This window comes from Balaenoptera acutorostrata, chromosome 10, assembly GCF_949987535.1.
Source record: "Balaenoptera acutorostrata chromosome 10, mBalAcu1.1, whole genome shotgun sequence".
NCBI classification, from domain to species: domain Eukaryota; kingdom Metazoa; phylum Chordata; class Mammalia; order Artiodactyla; family Balaenopteridae; genus Balaenoptera; species Balaenoptera acutorostrata.
In genome coordinates, this window is record NC_080073.1 from 81,695,578 (window position 1) to 81,720,378 (window position 24,801).

Sequence of the window (24,801 nt, forward strand, 5' to 3'; positions counted from 1 at the left end):
AGTTACAAAGCAGAAGCAGCAAAGCCTTCCCTCCTGGGGGTTTAGGACGATTCAATGAGAAAATATCTGTGAAACAACTAGAGCGGACCTTGCCACATAACAGACCCTCAATATATTTTAGTCTTCTCTCTTCCCTCCTTGCATCACACTGTTTTGAGGATGAAATTGGTCACCTCTTTCTTCTTCCAAGTAGACTCTCCAAGATAGAAGTTCACCATGTATTTCTAAACTGAAGACTTCAACTCACTGTACAAATAGTAACAGTAGAGTTAAAAGTCAAAATTACCCTCAGAACGGTTGTCCTAAGTCTTAGGGTATCAAGTGACCCCCTTATACTCTAAGACAAGGTGTATCCAGGAGAGGACGGCTCAGCAAAGCTGAACAAGGGGGGACGTGTGACTCTAGACACCTTGGTTTGTTTTAGGCTTCAGGGCAGCCGTCTGATCCTCCCCAAACCAGTATGCTGCTCCTAAACCAGCCTCGTAGTTTACGCTGGCCTTTTCCAGCAAGGGTCAAGGTAAAGATTTTTTTCCAGCCATTACCTGAAGCAATACCTCAGAAAACACAAGGCTTGCTCCCAGCTCCTCCTTTCCTCAGCCCATTTCCTTCCTCCTTCGCAACAGATCATAATTTACCTCTAGCCCACAGCAACTTCCTGTCTTCCCTTGTTGCACTAAAGTAATAATACTTGAATCTCTAACTACAGAGGTGGGCAACAATAAATCATTTTCAAATTATTTTAAACTTCCCTCTTTATTTATTTGTCTATGTTGGGTGGCAGGGGCATTGTACCAGTAATGTTGTCCTAGGCTTAGGAAGGTCTCTGGGTTAATGATGTAATTTCTGAAGTTTACTTGGGCAATAATTTTATCTTAAAAAAAATTCCCAGGGTTCAAAATTTCTAATTACAGAGCAGGTGAAAATTAAGACATAAATCATCCCAAAAAGAAAATAATTTTAATTTTATTCCTGGTTTGTATGTTTTAACCTTTGGGAACAATAAATGAAATAAAGTCTATTTTGATGTATATGCATATATATGTGAATTTCTATGATCTGTTCGTGAATGTCTGCACAGAAAAATCTCTAATATGCATAGAAAATGTTTGTCAATGACAGAATTCTATTAAACACTGTGATCAATGGTTCATAATACTCAACAAACACCTGCTGTGCACCTATCAACAAGCAGCTACATGTGGCAGAACCAAGAACAGGCACAACAAAGATATTTTTTAGCTAATCATTCTTATAAATAATAGTCAAGTCAGAATGAATGGAAAAAAATCACAGAGAATCTTTGAAGTGAATTTTTAACTATTAACATAAACTTAAGACCTTTCAAATGTTGACAGAGCCTCTGGAAAGCAGTAAAATTATCTCATAATTTATTCGCTCTCATTGCAAAAACAACACACCTCTACATGTCTGACTAAAACATCAACCTGAGTGTTTCATGAGTGCCAGCCTCATATTTGCAGCTACATAGCAGATATGGCTATTTGGATGAGTTACCATCATCTCAAACTGGAGAATGTCAAAATAAATTTAATAATCACCTGAGCTAGACCCTCTGCAAACAGCTTTTATCCTTCTGACCATTATGCATTGTTCTTTTTTAATTACATCCCTTCTTTGTTCATTAACCTGCCGTATCTGCCTACAGTACTCAGTAACAAAGGCACAAATTCCCTTCTTGACTTTCAAGAGTCTCCTTAATCAAACTCCACTGTATGGTCTCTTGACTCCTGAATAAACTCTCCATTCCAGGAAGCCTCTTTACTGTACTTCTTCTCATTTAACAGGATCATTCCTACCTCTACCCCTTTGCCTGTTCTATCCCTTCCACCGGGTGCCCAGTTTTCTTCCCCGCATCTGCTCTCCTAAAAACAGCTCAAGCCTCATCTCTTCTGTTGGAGGTCAGGGAACACTTCAGCCCATGCCGATATCCACTGCCTCCTATAGACACCACAGTGGTAAGGGGGTTCTTACGGAGTAAAAGGTCAGTGTATGTCTGGGACTAGGCAAGCCACATGTCTGGCTGGCTTGTGGGCCATTTGACTGAGTTGCTTTGCATGGGAGAAGAAGTTTCCACAAAGGAACAGATAGGAAAGGATGACAGAGATGGTACGGGGTCTGTCTCAGACATGGGCTCGCTCTCATGGACCCATGACTGAACCTGAGGAAAGAACCTGAAGGAACTCTCCAGATGGATTCTGTACCTGATGCTCCTCTGCCTGGGATTCCTTCATGAACTCACTCTGCCTCTTTCTTCAGAATGATGTTCAACTTGGTCCTTCAGAGAAACCTCTGAGACCTCCAAACTAGGTCAAACCCTGACTTATAATCTGTCATATCACTGTGTCCCTCTCCTTTCTAGCACTTAACACATGTGGTTTGACCTCTATTACTGTCATTCTCCATCTCCCCTATTAAACATGGCAGCAGAAGTTATACCTATGTTTGCCCACCATCATAGTACCAATGCATATCACAGTGTCTTGTATATAATAAAGGTTCAATAAATATGTACTGAAGGAGGAAAATCATGATGGAAACATGGAGAAGCAAGCACCCCAAAGTTTTGGCACCCAGATGGTCAGGTGGGAACCCAAGTGGCAAGAGTGGTTGCCTTTGGTTCCATAATGGAGCACAACCCTCCCACACCTGAGGGTTGGACCACCTGGGCAGCAATGAAAGTCTGCACCCTTGGCACCCTGTGTTCAGTATTATCATGGCAGGTACCCGAAGCAAGGGCAGCAGGGCAGCCCCCAGCTGCCTTCCTGAAGGGAGCACAATGACCAAGAAAACCAAAATAAGAGGAAAATAGACTAAGTGATGAAATTGTCATGAGAACACCTATAACAAGCAGGCAGGGATGTTGGTAAGGGCTGGAGGATCTGTGAGAGTTGGGGGAGGTGAGCAGGAATACTTTTGTTATCACTACTGAAATATCCACAGGCTGAGAGTGTTCAGGGAGGCCTTGGTAGACTTGAGTGATGCAACCTATAGTCAGCACCATATATTTCATACTAAGTTATTCTCTAATTATTACAGTACATATGTCTCTTGCCCCACCTTGAATGCAGGGCCACTGCCTCATGTCTCCTTTACAAATGTCACAATTTCTAACACAGCAGTCAACTGGGTTCATGATTAGCATTCAACTCATAGGGATTTAAATTATTCTGACTATTGCCATAGGGACAATCACTTACAAACCTTCATCAGATATATACCTAAATGAGCATATGATATCCAGCATGTAAAAAGCTGAAAAACAACACAAACATTATTGAGAATTTAGAATAAATCCAACCTATGCTAAGTAGTGTTACTCTGAAGTAAGAACTGTTGGTTTTCTGGGTTTTGCTTTGTTTTGTTTTCCTTTTAACAGACTGTGTAGATTAGGAAGCTAAAATAACGCTTCCAGGACAAAATCACACAGTAGGAGATGTCAGCGCCAAGTTCTGAAACTGGCTCTTCTGAATCCAGAACCAAAGAACTGGACAGCTAATGGAATTCTAGCCTCTGGAAGTAACTGTATATTAACTGTACCCAATTAGCTTTGATACTCAAAACATTATATCCTTTACTTTATAAATACTATTTAAAAGCCATACAAGGTGGATCGACCGACTTCTCTGATGAAAACAGCATCGTACACATTTCAAATGTGAGTCATTTTACTTCACAGAACTCTTCAGAAACCCAGCTCGGGTGTCTCCCTTCCTTTCTGTACCACAAATCAAAAAAAAAAAGAAAAACCATATAAAAATACCATTTAAAAAGCTCAGTAATTTATGCATATGCTTACAAGAAAAAAGATTATGCTCTTGGCTCATAATTTAATACAATGTTTAACCTCTTTGGGCTTTCAACTTTGACCTGTTAACCAACAAACTACTCATTTACTCCCACTAACGACTTCTACTCATAATTGTATTTCCTACAAATTGTTGTTCAAGCATTTCAGTGCCATTCATCCATAATTACACAGGCCCAGAGAATCATCTTGCCAAATGGTCATGGAGAGAAAGAAAATCATCTTTGTGGGTTAACACACTTTAAAATCACTAATTATCCTCTGTTTGTTTTGTAGGACTTCAATCGTTCAATTTATTCCAAGTGAATAACTGCCAAGACTTTTCCAAATCAGTAAAGGGCAGGGGGAGGGGGAAGGGGGGGGAAGAGGGAGAGAGTGAGAGGAAGGAAGGCAGAGAGGGGAGGGAGGGAAAGAGGGAGGAAAGAATCATTTCATCAAAATCATGTTCACATCAGAACAGAAATATAAAGAAATTCACAAAAGAACTAGAAATATTTCTCTCAAATATATATAAATTATTTCCCCTTATTTCTGCATGCAGCTTCACCATTATCCATAGCAAAACAATGAATGCTATGTTTTCTTTTGTGTAGATGAACATCCGTCAAGCACTGGCAAGACAGACATAAAGGGAACGGAGTCACTGCCCTCCAGGGTCCATGAATAGTACAGGAAATAGACAAAAAAAAATCCCAAATGCACTCTGTTAAGTATTAAGACAGAGGGACACCCAGGGTCCACCAGTGAAGAGACATGGAATACCTCACACAGAGGCAGGGGTTGTTTCTGGGAATGCTTCCCAGAAGACGTGACAACTGAGCTGGGTCTTGAAGGATAAGCCACGGTGGAGCAGAGGACAAAATGGGCAGAGCCCTCCAGGCAAAGGCAACACTGTGTACAATGGTGTTGGCCAACATGACACATTCAAATAACTGCCATAGAGGTGGCACGGCCAGAATGCAGGTGTATGGCAGGGATGGGGACCTGAGGAGGGTCAGTGGGAATGCACCTGGAAAGGTGAGCAGGACCTGCCCTGGAAGGACCTCGCAGGCCCTCCCAAAGAGCTTAGAGTTTACTCCAAAAGTGGTTTCGAAACCACCAAAGAAATATTTCACATGACAACTAAGGAATCATACTGTTGTGAGACCAGCAATATTTTAAGTTCATAAGCTCACATATCAAACTGAGGGGAGAGAATCCTTAGAGAGAAACTGTATATACTGCACACTGGGGAGAACAAGAAAAGTCTGAGTCATGTCCTGAGCTGGGTAGGAGCCAGCCAGCGGGGAAGGAGGGAGCTTGATGTGCTCCAGGGACTGAATGGAGATGGGGGTTTCTGGAGCAGATGAATACGAAGCCATGGTGTGGCTGGGACAAATAATGCCGGACCCTCTTGGTCTGCTTTAAAGGAACTGAACCTTATTCAAAATAGTTACTTGATCAAATTTACAGCTTTAGCGTCACACTGGACGTGGCATCAAGAGTAGATTGCAAGAAAGTGCATAAAAGTAAGAGGTGTATGTAGAAGCCTTCTGCAGTTTGTAGAAGGCTAATGTAGTAGATCAGACAAGAAGTTTTGGAGGTCTGAATAAGAGTAAGGCAGCAGATCTGGAGAGGAGTATAAAAATTTGAGGTACCTTTTGGGGAATCAAGAGGACTGGGTGATTGGCTCTAAAGGTAAGGGGAAAGAGGTTAATAATGCCTCACAGATCCAGAGCTGATGCAAGTCGGTAGACAACAGGGACATCTTGGGAAAAAGATAACAAATCCATTCAATAAATATTTATTGAGCACCTACTGTGTGCTATGTGCCACGTGCTGTTCTAGGTACTGGGAATACAGTAGTGAGAAAAACAGTCAAAAACCCCTGCCCTCGTGTAGTTTATATTCTAGTAGTATTCAGTTTTAGACATATTCGGTTTTAGATGACCATTTTAGACAGGTTACATGTTAGATACTAAAGAGAATATCCAAGTAAAAAGTTGAGCCTGGAGCTCAGAAGAGAGGTCTGAGGCTCAATATATAAAGAAATATGTGCATAAAGGTTAACGCTGGGAATAAGTGGGGTTTCTTGAGAGAAAGTACATATTATAAATGAAGAATATTCAAGACCAAGCCCACGGGAACATCATCATTCAAAGATTGGGCAGATGAAGAGGAATGTAAGAGAATCAGAAGAAGGAAGAAAACCAAAAAATTGAAGGTATGCATTTACCCATAATTAAAGAAAATAATGCAGTGGAAGGAAAGTTTTAGTTCCCTATACACCTGCTTGAGGACTCATTCCTCCCCCATCTCCTTGCTCTTTTTTGTAATTTTTAAGCTCTGGGCATCTGCCCAGCATTTCTTGTACTTGAGCCTTGTTTCCCACTGTTCATTTCATCCATCTGCCAATAGAAGGTAGAGTAGCAGGATATGAGCTTTGAGAGGAAAGGGGTGGAGAGAAAACCCTGGCTTTCTACTGTTTCTCAGTTCCCCTCTCCCTGCCAGCAGCTGGCCCAGATTCTCTGATCATATACTACCCCTAACAACAGCAGAAGGTTATAAGTAACCAGAGGAATTAGGAAAGGGCTGACTACTGCTGATTACTCCACCTCGCATCTAAGCTGGCTCTCTCTGCTCCCAGAACCCACACTGTGCCAGGCCATCGTGTCACCTCTGGGCCACAGAAGCCACTCTCAGGGCAGAGGGACTTAGCACCCTCTGTCACTAGTACTCAACCAGAAAAGACTGATATAGTAGAGTCCAAATGGGATGAGAGCCCAGAGAGATGTGTCTCTGACATCCCATGTTGAAAATGGACCTGCTTCCCCACACAATTATTCGTATACACAGAGGTCAGCTGCTATATTCCCCTTAGCATTAGACAGAAAAGTAAAACACACTTTTGAGGGCTCACATAGGTCCTTAACCATAGGATTATCAGCATTTCTTTTTTTTAATTGAAGTATAGTTGATTTACAATATTGTTTTAGTTTCAGGTGTGCAGCACAGTGATTCAGTTATACATATATATCTATTCTTTTTCAGATTCTTTACCCTTATAGGTTATTACAAAATATTGAGTATAGTTCCCTATGCTATACAGTAGGTCCTTGTTGTTTATCTATTTTATATATAGTAGTGTATATATGTTAATCCCAACCATCTTTAAACAAATGTATTCCAAGTTGCAAACAACCAACTTAGACGGGAATTCTTTGCACTCAAACCATTTGTGAATCGGAGGTGATCCAATTTACTATACTTTAGAAGAGAAGACTGTGACATTGGCATTAATACAAGACTATCTGGCAAACCAAAGAGATGGAATGGAGGCATTTTGCCTGCACCATTTCCCTCTGCCCTTGAGAATCACTCGCTGTGATTTCTCCCTTGGATGAAGACAAACCCTGGCGGGGGAATCCTGTATGAGACTGGCTCTGTGTGTGCACTGCGAACCTCCTGCATCCTTACTGGTCAGTCTCCAGCGGTACTGATGGAGCCGTTCTCTAAATGTGCAGATCAGCTGGCTCCATACACAGCTGCTCAGCAAACATTTCTGCCCTGCAATGAAAGACCTGGGTACCGCATCTGTCCCCAGTGCTAAGAAGTCTGCCATTCTTTTGGCACAAAGGTTTAGACCAAGGCTAACCAAGGTTATTTGGATGGTGCAATGAGCCCTACTATAATTGAAGGCCTTTTCTAGAGGTATGAAAGAAAGGCTAACTTTTTATTTTAACCAATCTGAGCTTTACTGTTGCTACTATGATTTAAAAGTGACCGAGAAGAATCAAAGGATAAAGTTCAAAATACCAAGGAAATCGTATATTGTGAGATAAGTGGAAACATCTGGAATGCTGTTCCTAGCTCCTGTGTGAATTTCAGGCCAGTTCAACAAATGCCATTCTTAGGCCCTATAGAACTGTGCGGAAAGTTCGTTAGTTAGAGGGGCAAGATCCACTTGGTCAGAGATAAAGACTTCTGTAGAGTATCTTTAACATCCACTTCTATTCATTGTCAAAAAAAAAGATAAAAACTCAGACATATTTCTGACCAGATAGACAACTGTTTTGATAATCATTGCTATGGATTATGCTGTGGAGTGGAGGTGACAGTGAGGAAAGAGCTATTTTTTAATAACATAATTTCTTTTAGAAAGGCAATAAATGTATAATGTTTAAAATAAAAATATAGAAAAGCAAAAGAAGACAATAAAGGCATCCATGATCTTATTACAACAGATTAATATATGTCTTTTCTGTCCTTCTTTTCCTGTATTCATATGTTGACAACATTTCATATACATATAAACAAAAATGCTATAATTCTGTACATACCATTTTGTGAGATTTTCTTTACTTAATGGAGAAGGAACATTTTTCAATTGTATTATATACTATTTAATAACATTATAGCATCATAGTATCCCACTTTAAAAATCTGTATTTTATATACTAATCCATTATTTCTTCATATTCAGTTTTTTCTCAATATTTTTCTTTCATAAACAGTGCAGATGTAAACATTCTTGAGCATAATTTTTATGCATACTCATGATCATCTCACTAGTATAAATTCCCAAAAGTGACACTGCCATATCAAGGCATATGCCTAGTTTTAACCTTTTGATATTATTACCAAATTGCCTTACAGAAAGACTGCACATACTCTATACACATTAGCAGTATATGTGAACGAACACCCATTCCTCAGACTTTCTACTACTTTTTTTAATATTGGTGAAGTTGGTGGCTAAGGGAAAAAAAATCACTTTTGTTTTAATTTGCATTTCTGTAATTACTAATGAGGCGAAGATTGGAGAAAACTCATTAGCATAAAAAAGAATCTCTCCCTCCTTGTGAGCACAGGATAACCCAAGCCCTCTCCACATGCATTCATGTTGGTCATTTGCATTAATTATACTGATATGTCTATTCACACCCATCGCCAGATTTTAAATTTGTTCTAAAAAGCTCTTTATTTATAAAAGACATTAATCTGTACCTGTATCAAATAAGAATTTAGTGTCTGATAAAGGTAACATTTAAAATTCCCAGGGAAATGTATTCGTTTCCTATTGCCGCTATAACAAATTACCACAAAATTAGTGTCTCAAAAAAACAATGCAAATGTACTGTCTCATGGTTCCAGATGTTAGAATTCTAACATTGGATTCACTGAGCTAAAATCAAGGTGTCGACAGGGCTGCTTCCTTCTAGAGGCTCTGAGAAGAAAATCTGTTTCCTCGTCTTTTTCAGCTTCTAGTGGCCCCCTGTATCCCTTGGCTTGAGGCTTGTGGCTTGTGGCCCCTCCTTCATCTTCAAACACATCACTCCTCTCTCTGCTTCCACCATTGCGTCTCCTTCTCCTCTGACTCCTCCTGTGTCCCTCTGATAAGGACCAATGTGATTACATCGGGCCCATCTGAATTATCCAGGATAATCTCCCAGTTTTAAAATCTTTAACTTAATCACACCTGCAAAGTCTCTTTTGCCAAACCTTCATGGGTTCCAGGAATTGGGGTGTGACCATATTTGGAGGCCATTTTTCAGCATACCATAATTGCACTGTTGCATCAATAGTGTTGAGAAAATTGACCAACCATTTGGAAAAAAAATTAAATAACTAACTTATACACTATATCAAAATAAATTCTAGATGGACTAAAGAAGGGGTTGGCAAACATTTTCTACAAAGGGCCAAACAATGAATAGATTTTTGGTCTGCAGGCCAGGTTGTCTCTGTTGCAACTCAGCTCTGCCATGGCAGCATGAAGCAGCCATAGATAATACCTAAACACATGGGCATGGCTGTGCTTCAGTAAAATTTTGTTTGCAAAAATAGGCAATGGGCCAGATTTGTCCCATGGGCCATCGTTTGCTGACTCTAGATTAAAGACACTAATGTGAAAAAAAAAAAAAATCCAATAACAGTACCAGGAAACAAATAGAAAAAATTTTATATAGTCTTTGTACAGGTGAGAATTTTCCAAACATGAAATCAAAGGCAGAAGCCATAAAAGAAGATATTTGTAGATTTGCCACTATAGAAATCAGAAAATGCCATAAAAAATACTGAACATAAGAAACAAACTGGGGAAGAAGCAGGTTCTTTGTACCCCTATCAAGAATATTACAAAGGGAGCCAAAAGGAACAAAGCCCTACTTAGAATCCCAAAATAACCTGAAAAAATTAAAATTAGGAAGAATGCTCCAGAAACCTGGAAGGAGTATCTTCTGTTTATCTTTCTGCCACAGGTAAACACCACCTATGTGTATGCAAAATAACAGAAAGCTCATGTGCGTCATAAGCCTATGAAGAGGACGGAGTGAATACTAGTTAACTCCCCTTTCGGGCTCCAGTTTCATCATCTCTGAGATGAAAGTAACAATCCCAGTCGTTCCTACTTCACAGAGTTGTTGTGAAAGTTAAATGAGAGGAAAGAATGGGAAGCAGCTTTGAAAATTATAAAGTGCCAGGATCTTGGTAAAAATCCAATTTTAACAAATACTGAATATAATGCCCAATCCAGTGATACTCCTTCTTCAGGACCAGGCTGAAAGCAATACTATTAATAATATTGCTTTGATGATACATGTGGAAGAATTCTCTTTGAAGGAAAAATCACATGCTCCTGCCTATGGAGCATTCCATTTACTTAACAAAGCTGAATTTCTTTTGGTACTCAAAAATGTAAAATCTAGACTACATTAACCATTTAATAAGCTAAAAGAATGTTACTAAGACTGAAATGCACCGCAGTGAGGGAGGAGTGAGGGTTGGAGAACACAGCAGGAGATGCAGGCAGAGACCTACGTTAGAGAGGGTGCTATAACCATGTTAGAAATTTTGGGCTTTTTCCCAGGGACAGCAGGAAGCCACTAAAGGTTTTGAGCAGGGGCGTGATGTGAACAGATCTGTGAAAAGATCACCCTGGCTCCAGGGTAAACAATGAATTGGAGAGGGACGAAAATAGCAACTAAAAGATAAACTAGAAAGCTTAAACAATAGTCCAGGCACAAGTTTATGGCAGCATGAACTAAGGTAATAGTCATGGAAGTGGAGAGAAGTAAATGAGTTACCCAAGAATTAAAATCAAGACCTAGTGATGGACACAATACGGGGAATGATAAAGATGGGGGTATCAAGAATGACAACCATGTTTCCAGATGACAGATTACTGAAAAGCAACAAAAACCATCCCAGCCTTCTTAGAATAGAGAGGCAGCTTCATCAAATCAAAACTGTAGGCATATAATTAATAATAATAATAATAATACTTACTGAGTAACTACTCAATGCCTGTCCTTGTGCTAAGTGCTTTACATGTTTTGTTTCATTTAAACCACCTAACAGCACCATGAGAAATGTTTTAGAATCATCTCTCCAACTTGTACATGGAAACTGAAACACTGAAGAGTTGACCTTTTCAAAGACCACCTGACAGTTAGAGGTAGAGATGGCATTTGGAGCCAAGCAGCCTACTTCCAGAGTCCTTGCTCCTGACGCTCATCCAGAGGAAGATGAGTGAGTGCTCTGTGACTGAGCAAGGCCAAGTTCATCTGGAGAAGATGCAGAGTGTCAGTCAAGATCCTCATGACCTAGAAGGAGAAAGTAAACTACAGAAATCTTCAAAGGAAGGCATGGATCTCCCTTGGAAAGTTTTGTGTCAAGACAAGAGGCTTGCTACCTTCCTGGATTATGTGTCTAAGATATGATACAGGGTCAGTTATAGAAAATGGGATCCACTTTAGTAATGGTGATGCGTCAACTGGACTGGGCTTTGGGGTACCCAGAGAATTAGCCAAACATTATTCTAGCATGTCTGGAAGGTGTGTCTGGATGAGATTAACATGTGAATCCATAGACTGCAGTAAAGCAGATTGTCCTCTCTAATGTGGGTGGGCTTCATCCAGTAATCCATTCAAGACCTGAATAGTACAAAAAGCCTGAGTGAGCTGGAACTCCTGCCTAACTGCTGAGTTGAGACACTGGTCTCTTCCAGGCTTCAGATTTGGACTGAAACTCTGGCTCTTTGGTTTCAAGCCTGCTGGCTTTTGAACTGCAACTAACACCATGGACTCCACTGGTTCTCAGGCCTTTGGACTCAGGCTACAGCTACATACACATCAGCTCTCCTAGGTCTCAACCTCTATAATCACATGAGCCATTTCCTTATAATAAGTTTCTTCATATGTATATATATCTATATTAATGTATATATAAATAGGTGAATTAGTGAATGAATAAGTCACTGTATAGTCACTGTAGGCAGGGTGCTCCGGATAAATAGAACCAATGTGATATCTGTATATCTGTATCTATATCTATCTATATGTATATATATGATATCACATTGGTTCTATTTATTTGGAGAACCCTGACTAATACAGAGACTTGTTCACTCATGACTAACACTGCCAAAAGGAAGTACAGAAAAACCTTTGGAACTATAAGGGCTTAGATAGGAAATTTAAGGCCTTATGTACTATTTTCATTACTTCATTCTATCAACGGTTAGAATTTTAGAAGGAAGTAGTTCACGGTTTTAAAACAAATCCATTGTTCTAATTTGAGAAACACCTTCCTAATTTATCTTTCATATGGTCTAAAGACGCTACTAGACTACCAATATTTGTAACATGCCAATGACTCTGCCTTTAAGTCCCAGGGGATGGAAAATTCACTAGGCCAAACAAAGGGGAGGTCTCTATTTTTACTCTCCTCCCCTTTCAAGGATAGGGAAAAGGGTCCAGGAGGCAGCTCCCTGGTTTCTGCCTCTTATTCAAGAAAGGCCTGGAATAGGTAGGCAAGACCAGCTCTCTCCTGAGCACTGGGGCAAGTGTGTTCTCCTCTCTTCTTGGACTGACTGGCTATGCTGGACTTGTCTTCCATCAAGGGCAAAGTCCCCAGTGTCTTGTGTGGCCTTAGGGATAAGGAAGGAACGCAAGCTCGTTGTCCATGCCCTTCATAGCTTAGTCAAGAATTAGTCACATGATACATCATTGTTCACGAGAGGTTCTCTTTGGCTTGGGCCAAACCCTAATACGCAATATTGATGCCTTAGCTGGCCATTCCCCGGGATGTATTGATACATATTTACACAAGAGTGGCCAGTCCAGATCAATATCCATGTGGTCCTGAATCCCCTAACTAAAAACTATCTTACAAATCAACCTCATACTTGCAATAACACTTTCTACATATAATTGAATCTAGAAAATATCACAATGTTGTTAGACATTAGAATTTTTAATTCTAAATTTTCTATTAATTGTGTTTCTATCAATAGTGAATTTGGTTTTACTTAGTGAAGTAATTGATTGGAATTTTTCTTATTTTCCTAGCCAAACTAAACAGGTTTGAAATATCCAGTAAAATTTTATTAATTTTCAATTCCAAATTAGTAAAAGTAGTAAAAATGTCAGATTGTCAAATATTTTAAAAGTAGACAAGCTATTGTTTTTACTTGCTCATTCTCTTATTCTGGTTAGATAACACACCTCTAATTTTAAGGAATCATCCTCTCTCAGTCTCAGACCATGTAGTTCTGGGGGGTCAATCATACACTTGCTCCATCCCAGCCAGTAAGAGCACCACTTCCCCAGCCACGGTAGCAGCTTCAGTGATGGGCTTATGACCCAAACAGGGTCAAAGTTAATCCTGAGTCTTCTGCTTAAGCTTTTCATTCAGTTATTCACACAACGTATACTTCTTGAAAGCCTACTATGAGTCCAGCCACTGTTGTAGGGATTAGGATATTGTCAATAAAAAACAAAACAAAACAAAACAGGAAAATCCCTGCCCTCATGATGCATACATTCTACTAGGGAAAACACTAGAATAAGTACAATAAATATCACAAATAAACTATATATAATATGTTATATTATAATATATTATAATATTATTATTATATATTATATAATATGTCATAATATTATTATTATATATTATTAATGTATTAATAATATGTTATATTTTGACAGTGTTAAAAGCCAAATGGGAAAAACAAAGGGGGTGTGAAATTTTGATGAGGGGAAATGTTGGAATTTGCTCAGATATAGTCATTGGAAAAGAGCCCTTATTTCATCTGTAGCCACAGGGGCCTATTTCTACCTCTAGGAGTCAGATTGGAAAAGGAAGCCAGCTCAGGAGAAAGCAGAACCTAGAGCTGCAGAGAAACAAAGGCCTAATGACTTCATCGAAGCACCTGGACTCAGCTTTGCCTCCAGTTGTTTTAGTTATATGAGGCAATAAGTGCCCTTATTTTTTGTTCGAATTGGGTTTTCTGTCACTTGCCACCAAAAAAGACCTGACGAATGCCAAGATGTTCAGGTATATATAAGAAACTTAAAGTATCTTATAATGTGTTTCTAAGTGGGATTCCTGCTGTACTTGGATTATCGGATAGCTAGAACTCATTTCTAATTAGCATTATACATTTACGTGTAAACACCTAAAATGCTAAGGACCTTAAAAACAGCATGTTCACTTTAAAGTGTTTAAATGAGTTCTTTAAGGTGTGCTTTATACTCTTAATGGAAGGAACCCTTTCTAATCCATTGTTCCAAGGTCACTCTTGTCCAGATCAAGCAGTTACAAATTGTAAGTTATCTCAGTTAAGAATCAATGAGATTTTACCAGATATGTTTCTGCTATTGCACATAAAGAATAGTGGTATTTTGGATTTTTTTTGAAGCCTTGTTAGGCAACAGAGAAAATTTCTGCCTCACTTTTGTTGGTGGTGTTGGTTATATTTTCAGAGACACATAGTTAAGGACCAATCCTCATGTGCTCTGAATAGAGAACCAGTCATTAGTCACTGGCCATCCTACATGCTGAGGGTTCCAAGTCCACCGGAACCACGCTCACCAGCATTAACTTGACTGAGTAATTACCATCTGCCACAACATACCAGATGACCAGAACTGCCGTGCTGGACTGAAGTGTGTTTGAATTCAAGATTACAGAAAGCAACGAATAGGTTTTTAATTTTTCTCATCCTTCTTCCTCTATTTCTCCTTTCGCTTTGATCTTACTTTCTTCCCACCCCTAAATCAAATAAAACGCACACACACACTCACAACAGCTGCCTTCCCTAACAACCTAATATCCTTTTGCAGCATCCTTTCACATATGCAGCAAACTGTTGAGCACAGACTTCTAGTCCCCCAAACGCACCAAGAGGACCCAGGCCAGGGACAAAAGAAGATAAGCACCCACATTGTATGTGAGCCATAAACAGACAGGGAGCAGACATTTCCTTGGGGCTTATTTAAAGTAGGCTAATCTAACTCCACTATCTGAGCCACGCCTGGACAGACCCCAGCCCCCAGCTACATGATCAACCAAGAGAGGAAATCCAAAGAAGTTCTCAGAGGTGGGGGTGAGTCATTAGCCTCAGTGAACAGCCATGGCCTTTTCCTCTCCTTCCCATATGGGGAGATCTGAGGCTACTTCTCTCCACTTAAGCAAAGAAAAAGGGCTTCAAAAGTAGCCCAGTCATACAGTTGCCTGCAAGAAAAGGAGACTGGCTTCTTTTTCCCAGGTTGGATGTCTGCATATGCAGCATATGTGTGGGCTACCCATGCTTATCTGAGCCGGGGAGAAGAGACTTAGAGAGAGAACAGAGGAAAGGGTGCTGAGAGGAACATCTCTGGTGTCTAAAGATTTGTAAGTTTCCTCTGGATCAAGTGGATTCTGGGGAAGGTAGCTTGACTTGAGCCAAATTTCTGGTGGAAGCTAAGGGGACTGCAAACCCAGGTGGGGCTTCCACACTGGAAAACAGTGGGAAGATTTCCTACAGGACTCCAGTGGTCGAGGAGAGAGAATCAGCAGTCAGCCAGTATTATCCAGAGAGGCAGCAATGCCCAGCAGAGGATACAACTGCATGGTTCAGTAAAAGGCTGGCCAACCTTCTCATCTTTCTACCTGCCCAGCACCGGCCTCATCTCTTCCACTTGCCCAGCACCTGCCTCACCTCTTCTACCTGCCCAGCACCCGTCTCACCTCTTCCACTTGCCCAGCACCTGCCTCACCTCTTCTACCTGCCCAGCACCCGTCTCACCTCTTCCACTTGCCCAGCACCCGTCTCACCTCTTCTACCTGCCCAGCACCCGCCTCACTTCTTCTACCTGCCCCAGCACCGAGAGACCACAAAATAAGAAGGACGGATCATATGGTAATTCTATTTTTAGTTTTCTGAGGAACCTCCATACTGTTTTCCATAGTGGCTGCACCAACTTACATTCCCACCAACAGTGCAGGAGGGATGTAAGCTATTATATATAGGATGGATAAACAACAAGGTCCTACTATATAGCACAGGGAACTATATTCAGTGCCCTATGATAAACCATAATGGAAAAGAATATACAAAAAGAATGTGTGTTTGTGTGTATGTGAATATATATATATATATATATATACACACACACACACACACACACACACATATATATGGTGAATCACTGTACAGCAGAAATTAACACAGCATTGTAAATCAACTATATTTCAATTAAAAAAAGAAAAAGAAAAAACGATGAGCTACTTGAGTCATTTTTAGTCACCATTTTAGCAAAAGAACTCTTTCTTCCAATGAAATATTACTTTAACACAAATTTAAGCTAGAGATAAAAGCAGTGAAGCAATTACTTGAGCAATTTAAACCTTTACAGCTTGATCCTCAAATACTTCATTGTTGGCAGAACCCCTGAAGTTCCCCCAGGAAACATTCAGATTTTGTGGAGCCTGGTAGGAAAACCACTGCCCAGGACACACGTATCAACTCCATGCACACAGTATTGTGTTTCCAGACAGCCTGATACCCTTTAGCAACAGAATATGAGTGTCCATAGACAGTACTCATAAAAAGCATGGCGTTTACATACAGATATTTGAGAAGGGAAGCAAACTGTATTTAAACCTGCTTATTTAAACTCCTTTTTTCCTATTTATTCCTACAAAAGTCTCCTGTTCATAACATTATACTAGTGTTTTCCTCAACCATGTTCCCACATTCTCGCTTTTCCCAGAAACTTCCATTTATATTTAATGCCTGATCTTGTTATTTCTTGAAAAGGACAAAGACAGAAGTCCGTTCAAGGCCAGAAGACGGCTTTTTCTCCTAAGAAACTGTCAGCCAAATTTCTCAGGGAGGAACTGGAAATGAAGTGAGAGACATTGATAAATTTCCCTCTGAACAATCAATAAAAGCCCCACCATCCTGTTCAGACTCCCACTGTGGAAGCAAGGGCCGTAATTAGATTGTCAAAAATTCAACTTGCCCAAGCTGACAGCGACCCCCTCGAAAGTGACATGTGATTGGCACTCGGTCTGGGGTGGTGAACCTGTATTGGCAGACCGAGGGTGGGGAGCAAAAAGCAAGAGTGAAATTTCCTCATTGAAAACAGCCCCCCAAACCCGACACTGATGAAGAATCTGCAACCCTTTCGTCATATTAACATAGCCAAGTGTGCAGCTGACAACCTACTAAGCCATCTAATCTCCACCACAGATTCAGAACCCGGCCTGCCCCATCCACTCCCAAACCCAGAAAAAGAGGAATGTCGTTCCTTCACGACCTCCAAAGCTAAAACCTCTCTCTTGCTGTGATGAAGAGATACACAAGAACATGAATAAGGAGAAAAATCTCCAGACAGAGATGGACCCGTGCCAAATAGAAGTCCCTCCATCCCTCACCCCTGAAAGAAACTATGAGATCATAGGCACAGGGGACTCACTGCTTTGGGGGAAAAATATCATGAGAATAGCCATAACTAACAGTGCTGGAGTGATAACCATGTGCCAGATACTTTGGAGCAGTTCACAAGCAGTAAATCTATGAGGTGGGAACTATGTTTTCCTGGTTTTATAGAGATTGATTTGCCCAAGGTCTTAGTTGATGAATGGCAGAACTGGACTGATTTCTGACTCCAAAACTTATATAAACCACTAAAAACAGCGCTTCTCCACGTGTAGTCAGTGGGCCCCCTGAATCAAATCACCTGAGGGTTCCACTGAAATGCACATTCCTGGGCCCATGCCAAGCCCACCGAGTCAGATTCTGGAAGTGAGGTCCAGAAACCTCTATTTTTAAAATCTTCCTGAGAAGAGTCTTCCATGCACCAAAGTTGGTGAATCTGCTCCCTACAGCATCCTGGGAAGCTGAGTGAATGTTGGGTCTTTAGGGACCTTCTGGGGGCAAAGCAGTGAATCAAGTTGCTCACTGTTTTGCATACTTGACAGCAAAAGAAAATTAGTTTTTCCCTAAAGCCCCAGTGTCACCAGACCCACCTCTGGCCCTGGGAAAAGGCCAGTGAAATTATGTAACGATTTTAACCGTGATACACCACCACGCCGCCAGAGGGGAAGTCTGTTTGAGACCTCAGGTGGTGAGGGAGAGAGAAGGGAGAGGATTGATGGACCGCAGGCTGTGACCGGGATTCTCTGCCAGAGGAGGCAGAAGGGAATCCCTCTCACCCGGTGGCTAAGCTCTTTCCTACATACTATTTCTTTCAAACGGATGAGATGTGGCAGCATCACCTCGATGAGGAAAACAGCTTGATTTCGCCTGTGTTCAATGTGCAAGCTCTGTGGTTCATGAGAGATTCTACTCAGGCCTATATTGACAGGGCTGTGGAGAAATGGGTAAAACAGCCATTGATGACACCCTAGTCCTGGGAATACAGGAAAGGAGAGGTGGAGGAAGAGGAAGGAGACGGAAAAAGAGGAGAGGAAGAGTGTTGGGAGAGGAGGAGGAGGGGAGAAGACAGAAATGAGGGAAGCAGGGGAGGGAGGTGTCTGCACTCTCAGTATCCAGTAACATCACCAGGATAAAGTAGCAACACTTGTAACTTCCAGAATTCTCAAAACACATTAGAAGTATCTACTTTGCTTTAATTGCCCCATCTTAATTATAAGCAGTGGTCCTAGGGATTTTCTTAACTTGACATCTGTTAAAACACAAAGGTTAGGAGCACAGGGTACATTTACAATACAAGCACATAAAGGTATATCTGTAAACTCTTTTGCTGATCCTTCATAATAGAATGTGAGAAAAAAAAGGGGGGCTGGAATGAAAGAAGCCGAGTAAAAGAATCAGGAGAGTTTCATTCTTCTTCAGGTGAATTTCCATTTCGAGCAAGAGTTGTGCCATCTGCATCTTATAGGACAGTGGCTCTCAAACCAGAGGATCCCTGTTAAGCTTCAGGATTCTTCAGATGGTCTACGGGCTGGTTGAAACACTGATCTGTGCCCTCTTGTTCTCCAGCTGTGTTTTCTCAATGGTAAAGAGCAGCACATTGGGTTGGTGACCTAACTGGCTGTTAGACTATAGCAAACACTTGAAGACCATCGCTGACCTGTGAATAGACAGAAGCCCCTCATGGATCCTGGGCTACAAGATCGATATAAGTGCTTGCTGAGGAATACAGGAAGAAAAAGGTCCTCCTTAGAAGTAGAATACAAGAATCAATATTGTAGGTATTTTGAATTTCTGTCTAGATAATTGTGGGTTTTTTAATCCTTACAAAATTTATCCCCAGGGTGTATCACTCTGGCTGGTCCATGGTCAACACTTAATAAATGCTTGATGATAAGATCTCACTTCCTCTCATAGTAAGCCAAAAAAGGCAAAAGAGGGCTTTAAGTAGACAATGATTGAGGGCCACAATTTGTGATGGAGAGAGCCTTAATGGAGCAAGAAGGGTGACTCCTCAGCATAGCCGCATGCCATGCCTAGAATAACTACTCTGTGATAGGTGGCAGGGTCAGCACAGAAATTCCAATGTACAGAATGTCACATTTTCTGGAGATCGGGCTACTATCTGGTGCCCACGTTTTTTATCTGACTTTGGCTCGTGTTATGTAATCAAATGTATATAAGCATCCACTGAAAGACACTCCAAGCTCATCATGTTATACTTACATTTTCTAGTTGATACTAAGGATTATCCTGGCACATTTAGTAATTTCCTGAATCGCAAGGAAAATAAAAATGTCCATTTTGCAAAGTGGGATGAAGTTATCAAAAGGCAAACGAAATTGTAGCAGAAACACATTATAGTCTAATTCCTATTTTTTCCCAGGAATCCATAAACACCAACCCACCTGTAACAAAATTCTAGGTAGAACTCTAACTGAGCCCTGTTCCCAGGGGGGTGAAAACAGCAACAACACCAACAAAGTGAAGTTGTCTCTGCTTTGGGCTGCCACCAGTGTACACAGCCATGCGTGTAGGCTAAGTAACAGTAAGTAACGATATTGGTCAGTTTTCACTAGGTTAAACTGCAGTTGCAAACACAAATCTCAGTGGTTCGTGACAACAAAGGTTTATTCGTCACACACATACATAGGAGCAGTATGCAGCTCTGCCCAAGCTTAAGGAGCTGCCCCTATCCCTATGGGGGATGGGCTATTCTCAAGCAGAAGGAAAAGAGAAAAATGACCGAAGTATCACAATGGCTCTCAAAACTTCTGCTTGGCCATGCAGGACATCATTTCTGCTCACATTCCATTGACCAAAGCAAGTCCAAGGCTAAGCCCACTCTCAGTGGGACAGGGAAGTATGGTCCACCCACGGGGAGGCACTGAAAGTCACCTGACAGTGGGCAGAGGTGACAGAAAGGGGGGCAAATGACTGAGAACCACAGTACACTCTGCCATGAGTATCATCACAGTTAATATTTCTTATTTAAGGAAGCAGGGCTCATGCTCTAATTGACTTTGTTGCCTCTGCGACTAACAGCCAAAGAGATGGAAGTAGTTTTATCATTTTCCCCATTGTCTGCACCTTGGCTAGACACACACAGCTCTGCCTCAGTTCCTCTGGTCAACTGCCTCACTCACCATGCAGGGAAAGAGTTCCATTCCTCACAGCCAGGAACTTGACTCCATACGGAAAGAAGGGGGTAGAGTGGGAACTCCCATAGAGTTTGATCTGAGCTTTGCCTTGGAAGGGCTTGTCCTCGGACCCAATCCTGAACTCTCCACCATCAGAAACAAGGATGGAGTGCGCTCTGAGCTCCACGGGTCCTGGGTCCAGGAAAATCAGCTTTCCTCCTAATAGCCAAAGAGAAGACAGTCAGTCTCTGGGAGAATGAGACTCACTTCCTTTTGACAGTTCCAATGTCTGATGACATCCTCTTCGTTTAGGTACTTCTGCTGAAATTTAGACTCATTTTATGTTGCCTGCTCTTCTAGAAGCACAGCTGAGTGGATCAGACACCCAGGAGCAGAAGCACCGTATTACTAACCTAGCTTAGGATAGCTATCACAGCTCACAGCAGCTTCATTTACAGCATTTTTAATGACAGTAACCTAAATGCCTACAAGTTTAGGACTGGTTAAATAAGAAACGAGAAGGTCACCGTTTTTACCATGTAACAGCAGCTTAGAAAATTAAGTTTAAAAAAACTGGGAAACAGTAAACGGGAAATAGGAATCGAAGAAAATATGCCAAAATTATAAGAATTACAGTAAAAGGAAGTGTAATTAGGAGGCACTATGAAATTTTTAGCACTTTAGCTGACCCACATCCATTATCCTTTTCTTTGGACAATAGACACTAATTTCCACAAGGAACTGTTCTGCTCCATTGAATAGAATTGAGTGGGACTGTCAAACATGGTGTCTTATCCTACCATCCACTGAGACATGCACCCAGGCTTCAAAAGGAAATGTGGAGCAAGCAAATCTCCCTCCCCAGGCTGGAGAAAATAGCATGCCTTGGCCCCTTACCCACGTGTATTTTCCTTCATAATGCTTAGCATCAGACATACCATATATTTACATGTTTACTGTCTGCCCTCCTGCCCCCCAGGAATGCATGCTTCATGAGGGCACTTATCTGCCTTGTCCACTTCTACATTCCCAGTGTCTAGAACAGTGACTGGGAGAAGGTTGGCACTCAATATATAATTGCTGAGTAAATGAATAAATGGTTATATCCTTTTAGAGTATCTGTTTTAAGTACCTGAATTTCCTTATAGACACACACACACACACAAACACACACATACTCACTCCCATTTTCTCAGAAAGGATATTGTTATGACATTGAATCTGTAAGTCCACACATTGTCTCAATGAGCTAAAGGTAAGCCCAGAATGCGGGGGAGGCAAGTGGCAGAAGTGGCTCAAAAGGCAGATTCCACAGGCAGGAGGAGGGTCATGGTGAGGGCCAGTGAGGAGCAGAGACTCCATCTGCCAAACGTAGTCCTGAATCCAAGGTACCAAATCCTTGCGCTGGATTGTTGTTTTGTACTTAAACATGTGCTGGAGGAATGAGACGGAGCGAAGAAAAAGGCCAAGATGCTTTTAGTCGTTTCTGTTATCTCCATCTTAGTACAGAGATAGTGCCAATACAGATGGAGGCCACTCCTCCCCGACCTTCTGTTCTAACATTCTCTTCAGCTTTCCTTGGCTCCTTTATCTTTGATCCTAAAGCCCGAGCCACACACCATCAATAACAGTCACAGAGTGTTTACTTGGATTCAACCTCTTAAAGTGCTCTTTCCTTTCAGCCACATTTTAGAACAACACACCCCCGTGGGTATCCAGTTTCACCATCTATAAATTGTCCATGGCTAGAACTCTTCCCTCAGAGATTTGTGGTGAGATTTCTTGAAATGATGCTTGTAGATCTCTGGTCCTGGGTCTGACCTAGTAGACACTTAATGCAGTGGTGTAATAGCCCTACTAGACCACCTCCTTCCAACACCTCACCCTCCGTTGCCCTGACGTCCCTTTTCAAATATGGCGTAGAGATCACAGTCTAAGGTAATCGACCCAAGAAGCAACTCTCGTTTGGTGACCTAGAGGCTTGATGCTTGAGTGGCACCACACTGCTTACCAGACTTCCAAAGGGCCTGCTGGCAATTCTGACCTTAATTTTCCCTTCCACTGTCATCACGATGACAAGAATGATCATTAGAAATGCAATCATATCACGCATCCTGCTGTGAACAAGAGGGAAGAAATGTGACCTGTGGTACAGGCCACCTTCTTGAGTTCACTAGAACTTTTTCACTCACAGCCATGTGTCATTAATGTCCCAACTAATTATCTTCAACTGGTGGACCATGGGTTGGGCAATGGGTCCCACCATTATGAACAGTCAGGAAATCTGAATCTGAACCGAGATGAACCAGTGATGGAGACAGGATATTGGATCAGGTTCCTGTCCCCTCTGCTACTGACCTCTGAATGACCCTCAGTAAGTCTCACAAAATTGCTGGGCCTCGGACTACTTAGTTTCCAAATCTGTCCCACTCACTGCTGAGGGATGGTCTGTTTGCCCCTTGGCGACGTGCAGAACAGAATCGTTCGTTCGCTGAGGCTCCTTCCAGCTCTAGAACATTTGGCATCTGCATCTGCAAAGATGCTGTCGAGTGTGCATTTGACACTGATGGAGACAGGGACCTCATGTTCTCCGGCCATCACCTACCCTGCAGGGAACTTTGAATACCACCACCTACCCTGCAGGGAACTTTGAATACCACCACCTACCCTGCAGGGAACTTTGAATACCACCACCTACCCTGAAGGGAACTTTGAATACCACTTGAGGAAGGGATTACCTGCACAGTCAGGAATTCAAACGAGATTATGGGGAAAGCAAGGGAGCTGACATGTATTAAGCACCTACCATATGCCAGTACCTTTAGCTATGTTGTTTGAAATGACCTTCCAAACAAGCCCAGGAGGTCGATGTCATGCTCTGTATTTCAGAGCAGACAGTGAGCTGGGGGAGGCAGAGCGAGCATTAGAACCAGGACCACCTGACAGAGGCACTCACGCTCTATCCACGTTGCAAACCCCCCTAAGTAGCTTTTTCATTAATTAGGAAATTAATTTCCATTAATTATTTCATTAATTTCATTATTTATCATAGTTACTTTTAAGGAAAAGCACGTGTTAACCTAAGTAACTTTGCCTATGGCTTGTTTATATGTGGTTTGTTTTAATTTTGTTCATGTAGATATACCTCGCCTCATTCCGAAAAGGATTTGGCAAAAGGCAGATAATCTGCCAGAAAAGGCAGATTACAAGGATTAGTGGGTACATTTATAACCTGGGTTTTGTCCCTTATACCATCAAGCAAAATATTAAATACACTGAAGCAAACTGGTAGAAATTTGAAAATGTCATTTACTGACAGGAGCTAATTATGACACTAATGAAGGGAGAAAAGCTCAGCCCCAAAACATGAATGACTAGTGTTGTCAAGAGTACTATAAATAGGACTAATTAATTAATGCAATAATCGCTCTTCCCTGCTAAAAAGCCTTCCCTCCTTACTTTATCAGTGGCAGGTATGTATAAGAAATCTAGGTAAATAAAGGAAGAGAGTTTGATGCGGAATTCAGCTAATTTTGGTTGATATGTGATAACCAAGGTGAAAGTTTCTTGGTGTGGAAGAGCGGAAAGTTTATACTTAATCTGTCTCTCTGCCAAGGCTCCAAGTGTTTTCATCCTCACACTTTATTAGCTTAAGTCAAGTATACAGCAGGCTGCTTTAAAGGATAGTTATTTGAGTATGGGAGGGCAGTGGGAGGACTTTATTTCTCCACTTTATAGAGCTCAACCCCATTTCTGAAGCTGAAATAAAGAGCAGGGCTGAAATCAGCCTTTGGCTGTGACCCTTACATTGTTTGTTATGATTGTTCATGAAAACTGAGTATGTCCCACGAGTGACCTTGGGTAATTTTATAAAAATCAATCAACCATCATTATTGTTACTTCCCCTCCAAAGTAAATAAATGAACACAACTTTTTACATGTAATCACTTCTTCCCATTAAACATCTCTTTTATTTCTTTTAAAGGGAAGTAAAAGAGACTTTTAGCAGCTAGCTAATGTTTGCAAAGTACATCAAAACCTGCTTTGGGCTAACCCTACAATTAGCCATCCTCTGTAATAACCGCAAAATGATTTTGTTGTATGTGTGTGTGTGTTTTAAAGAAAAACAAATACACAGTTCTAGCTAT

At 41.2% G+C, this 24,801-nt stretch overlaps 1 protein-coding gene across 7 annotated transcripts in view; it reads right to left on the minus strand.

Moving 5' to 3' along the window:
• PKHD1 (PKHD1 ciliary IPT domain containing fibrocystin/polyductin) overlaps positions 1–24,801 on the minus strand; it is a 456,842-nt gene that overhangs the window by 281,824 nt on the left and 150,217 nt on the right. For all 7 annotated transcript variants that reach the window (XM_057555319.1, XM_057555317.1, XM_057555318.1 and 4 more), the window contains exon 37: positions 20,660–20,872. In XM_057555319.1, the coding sequence (XP_057411302.1) occupies positions 20,660–20,872 (213 nt within the window). The remainder of the gene's footprint in view (positions 1–20,659; positions 20,873–24,801) is intronic.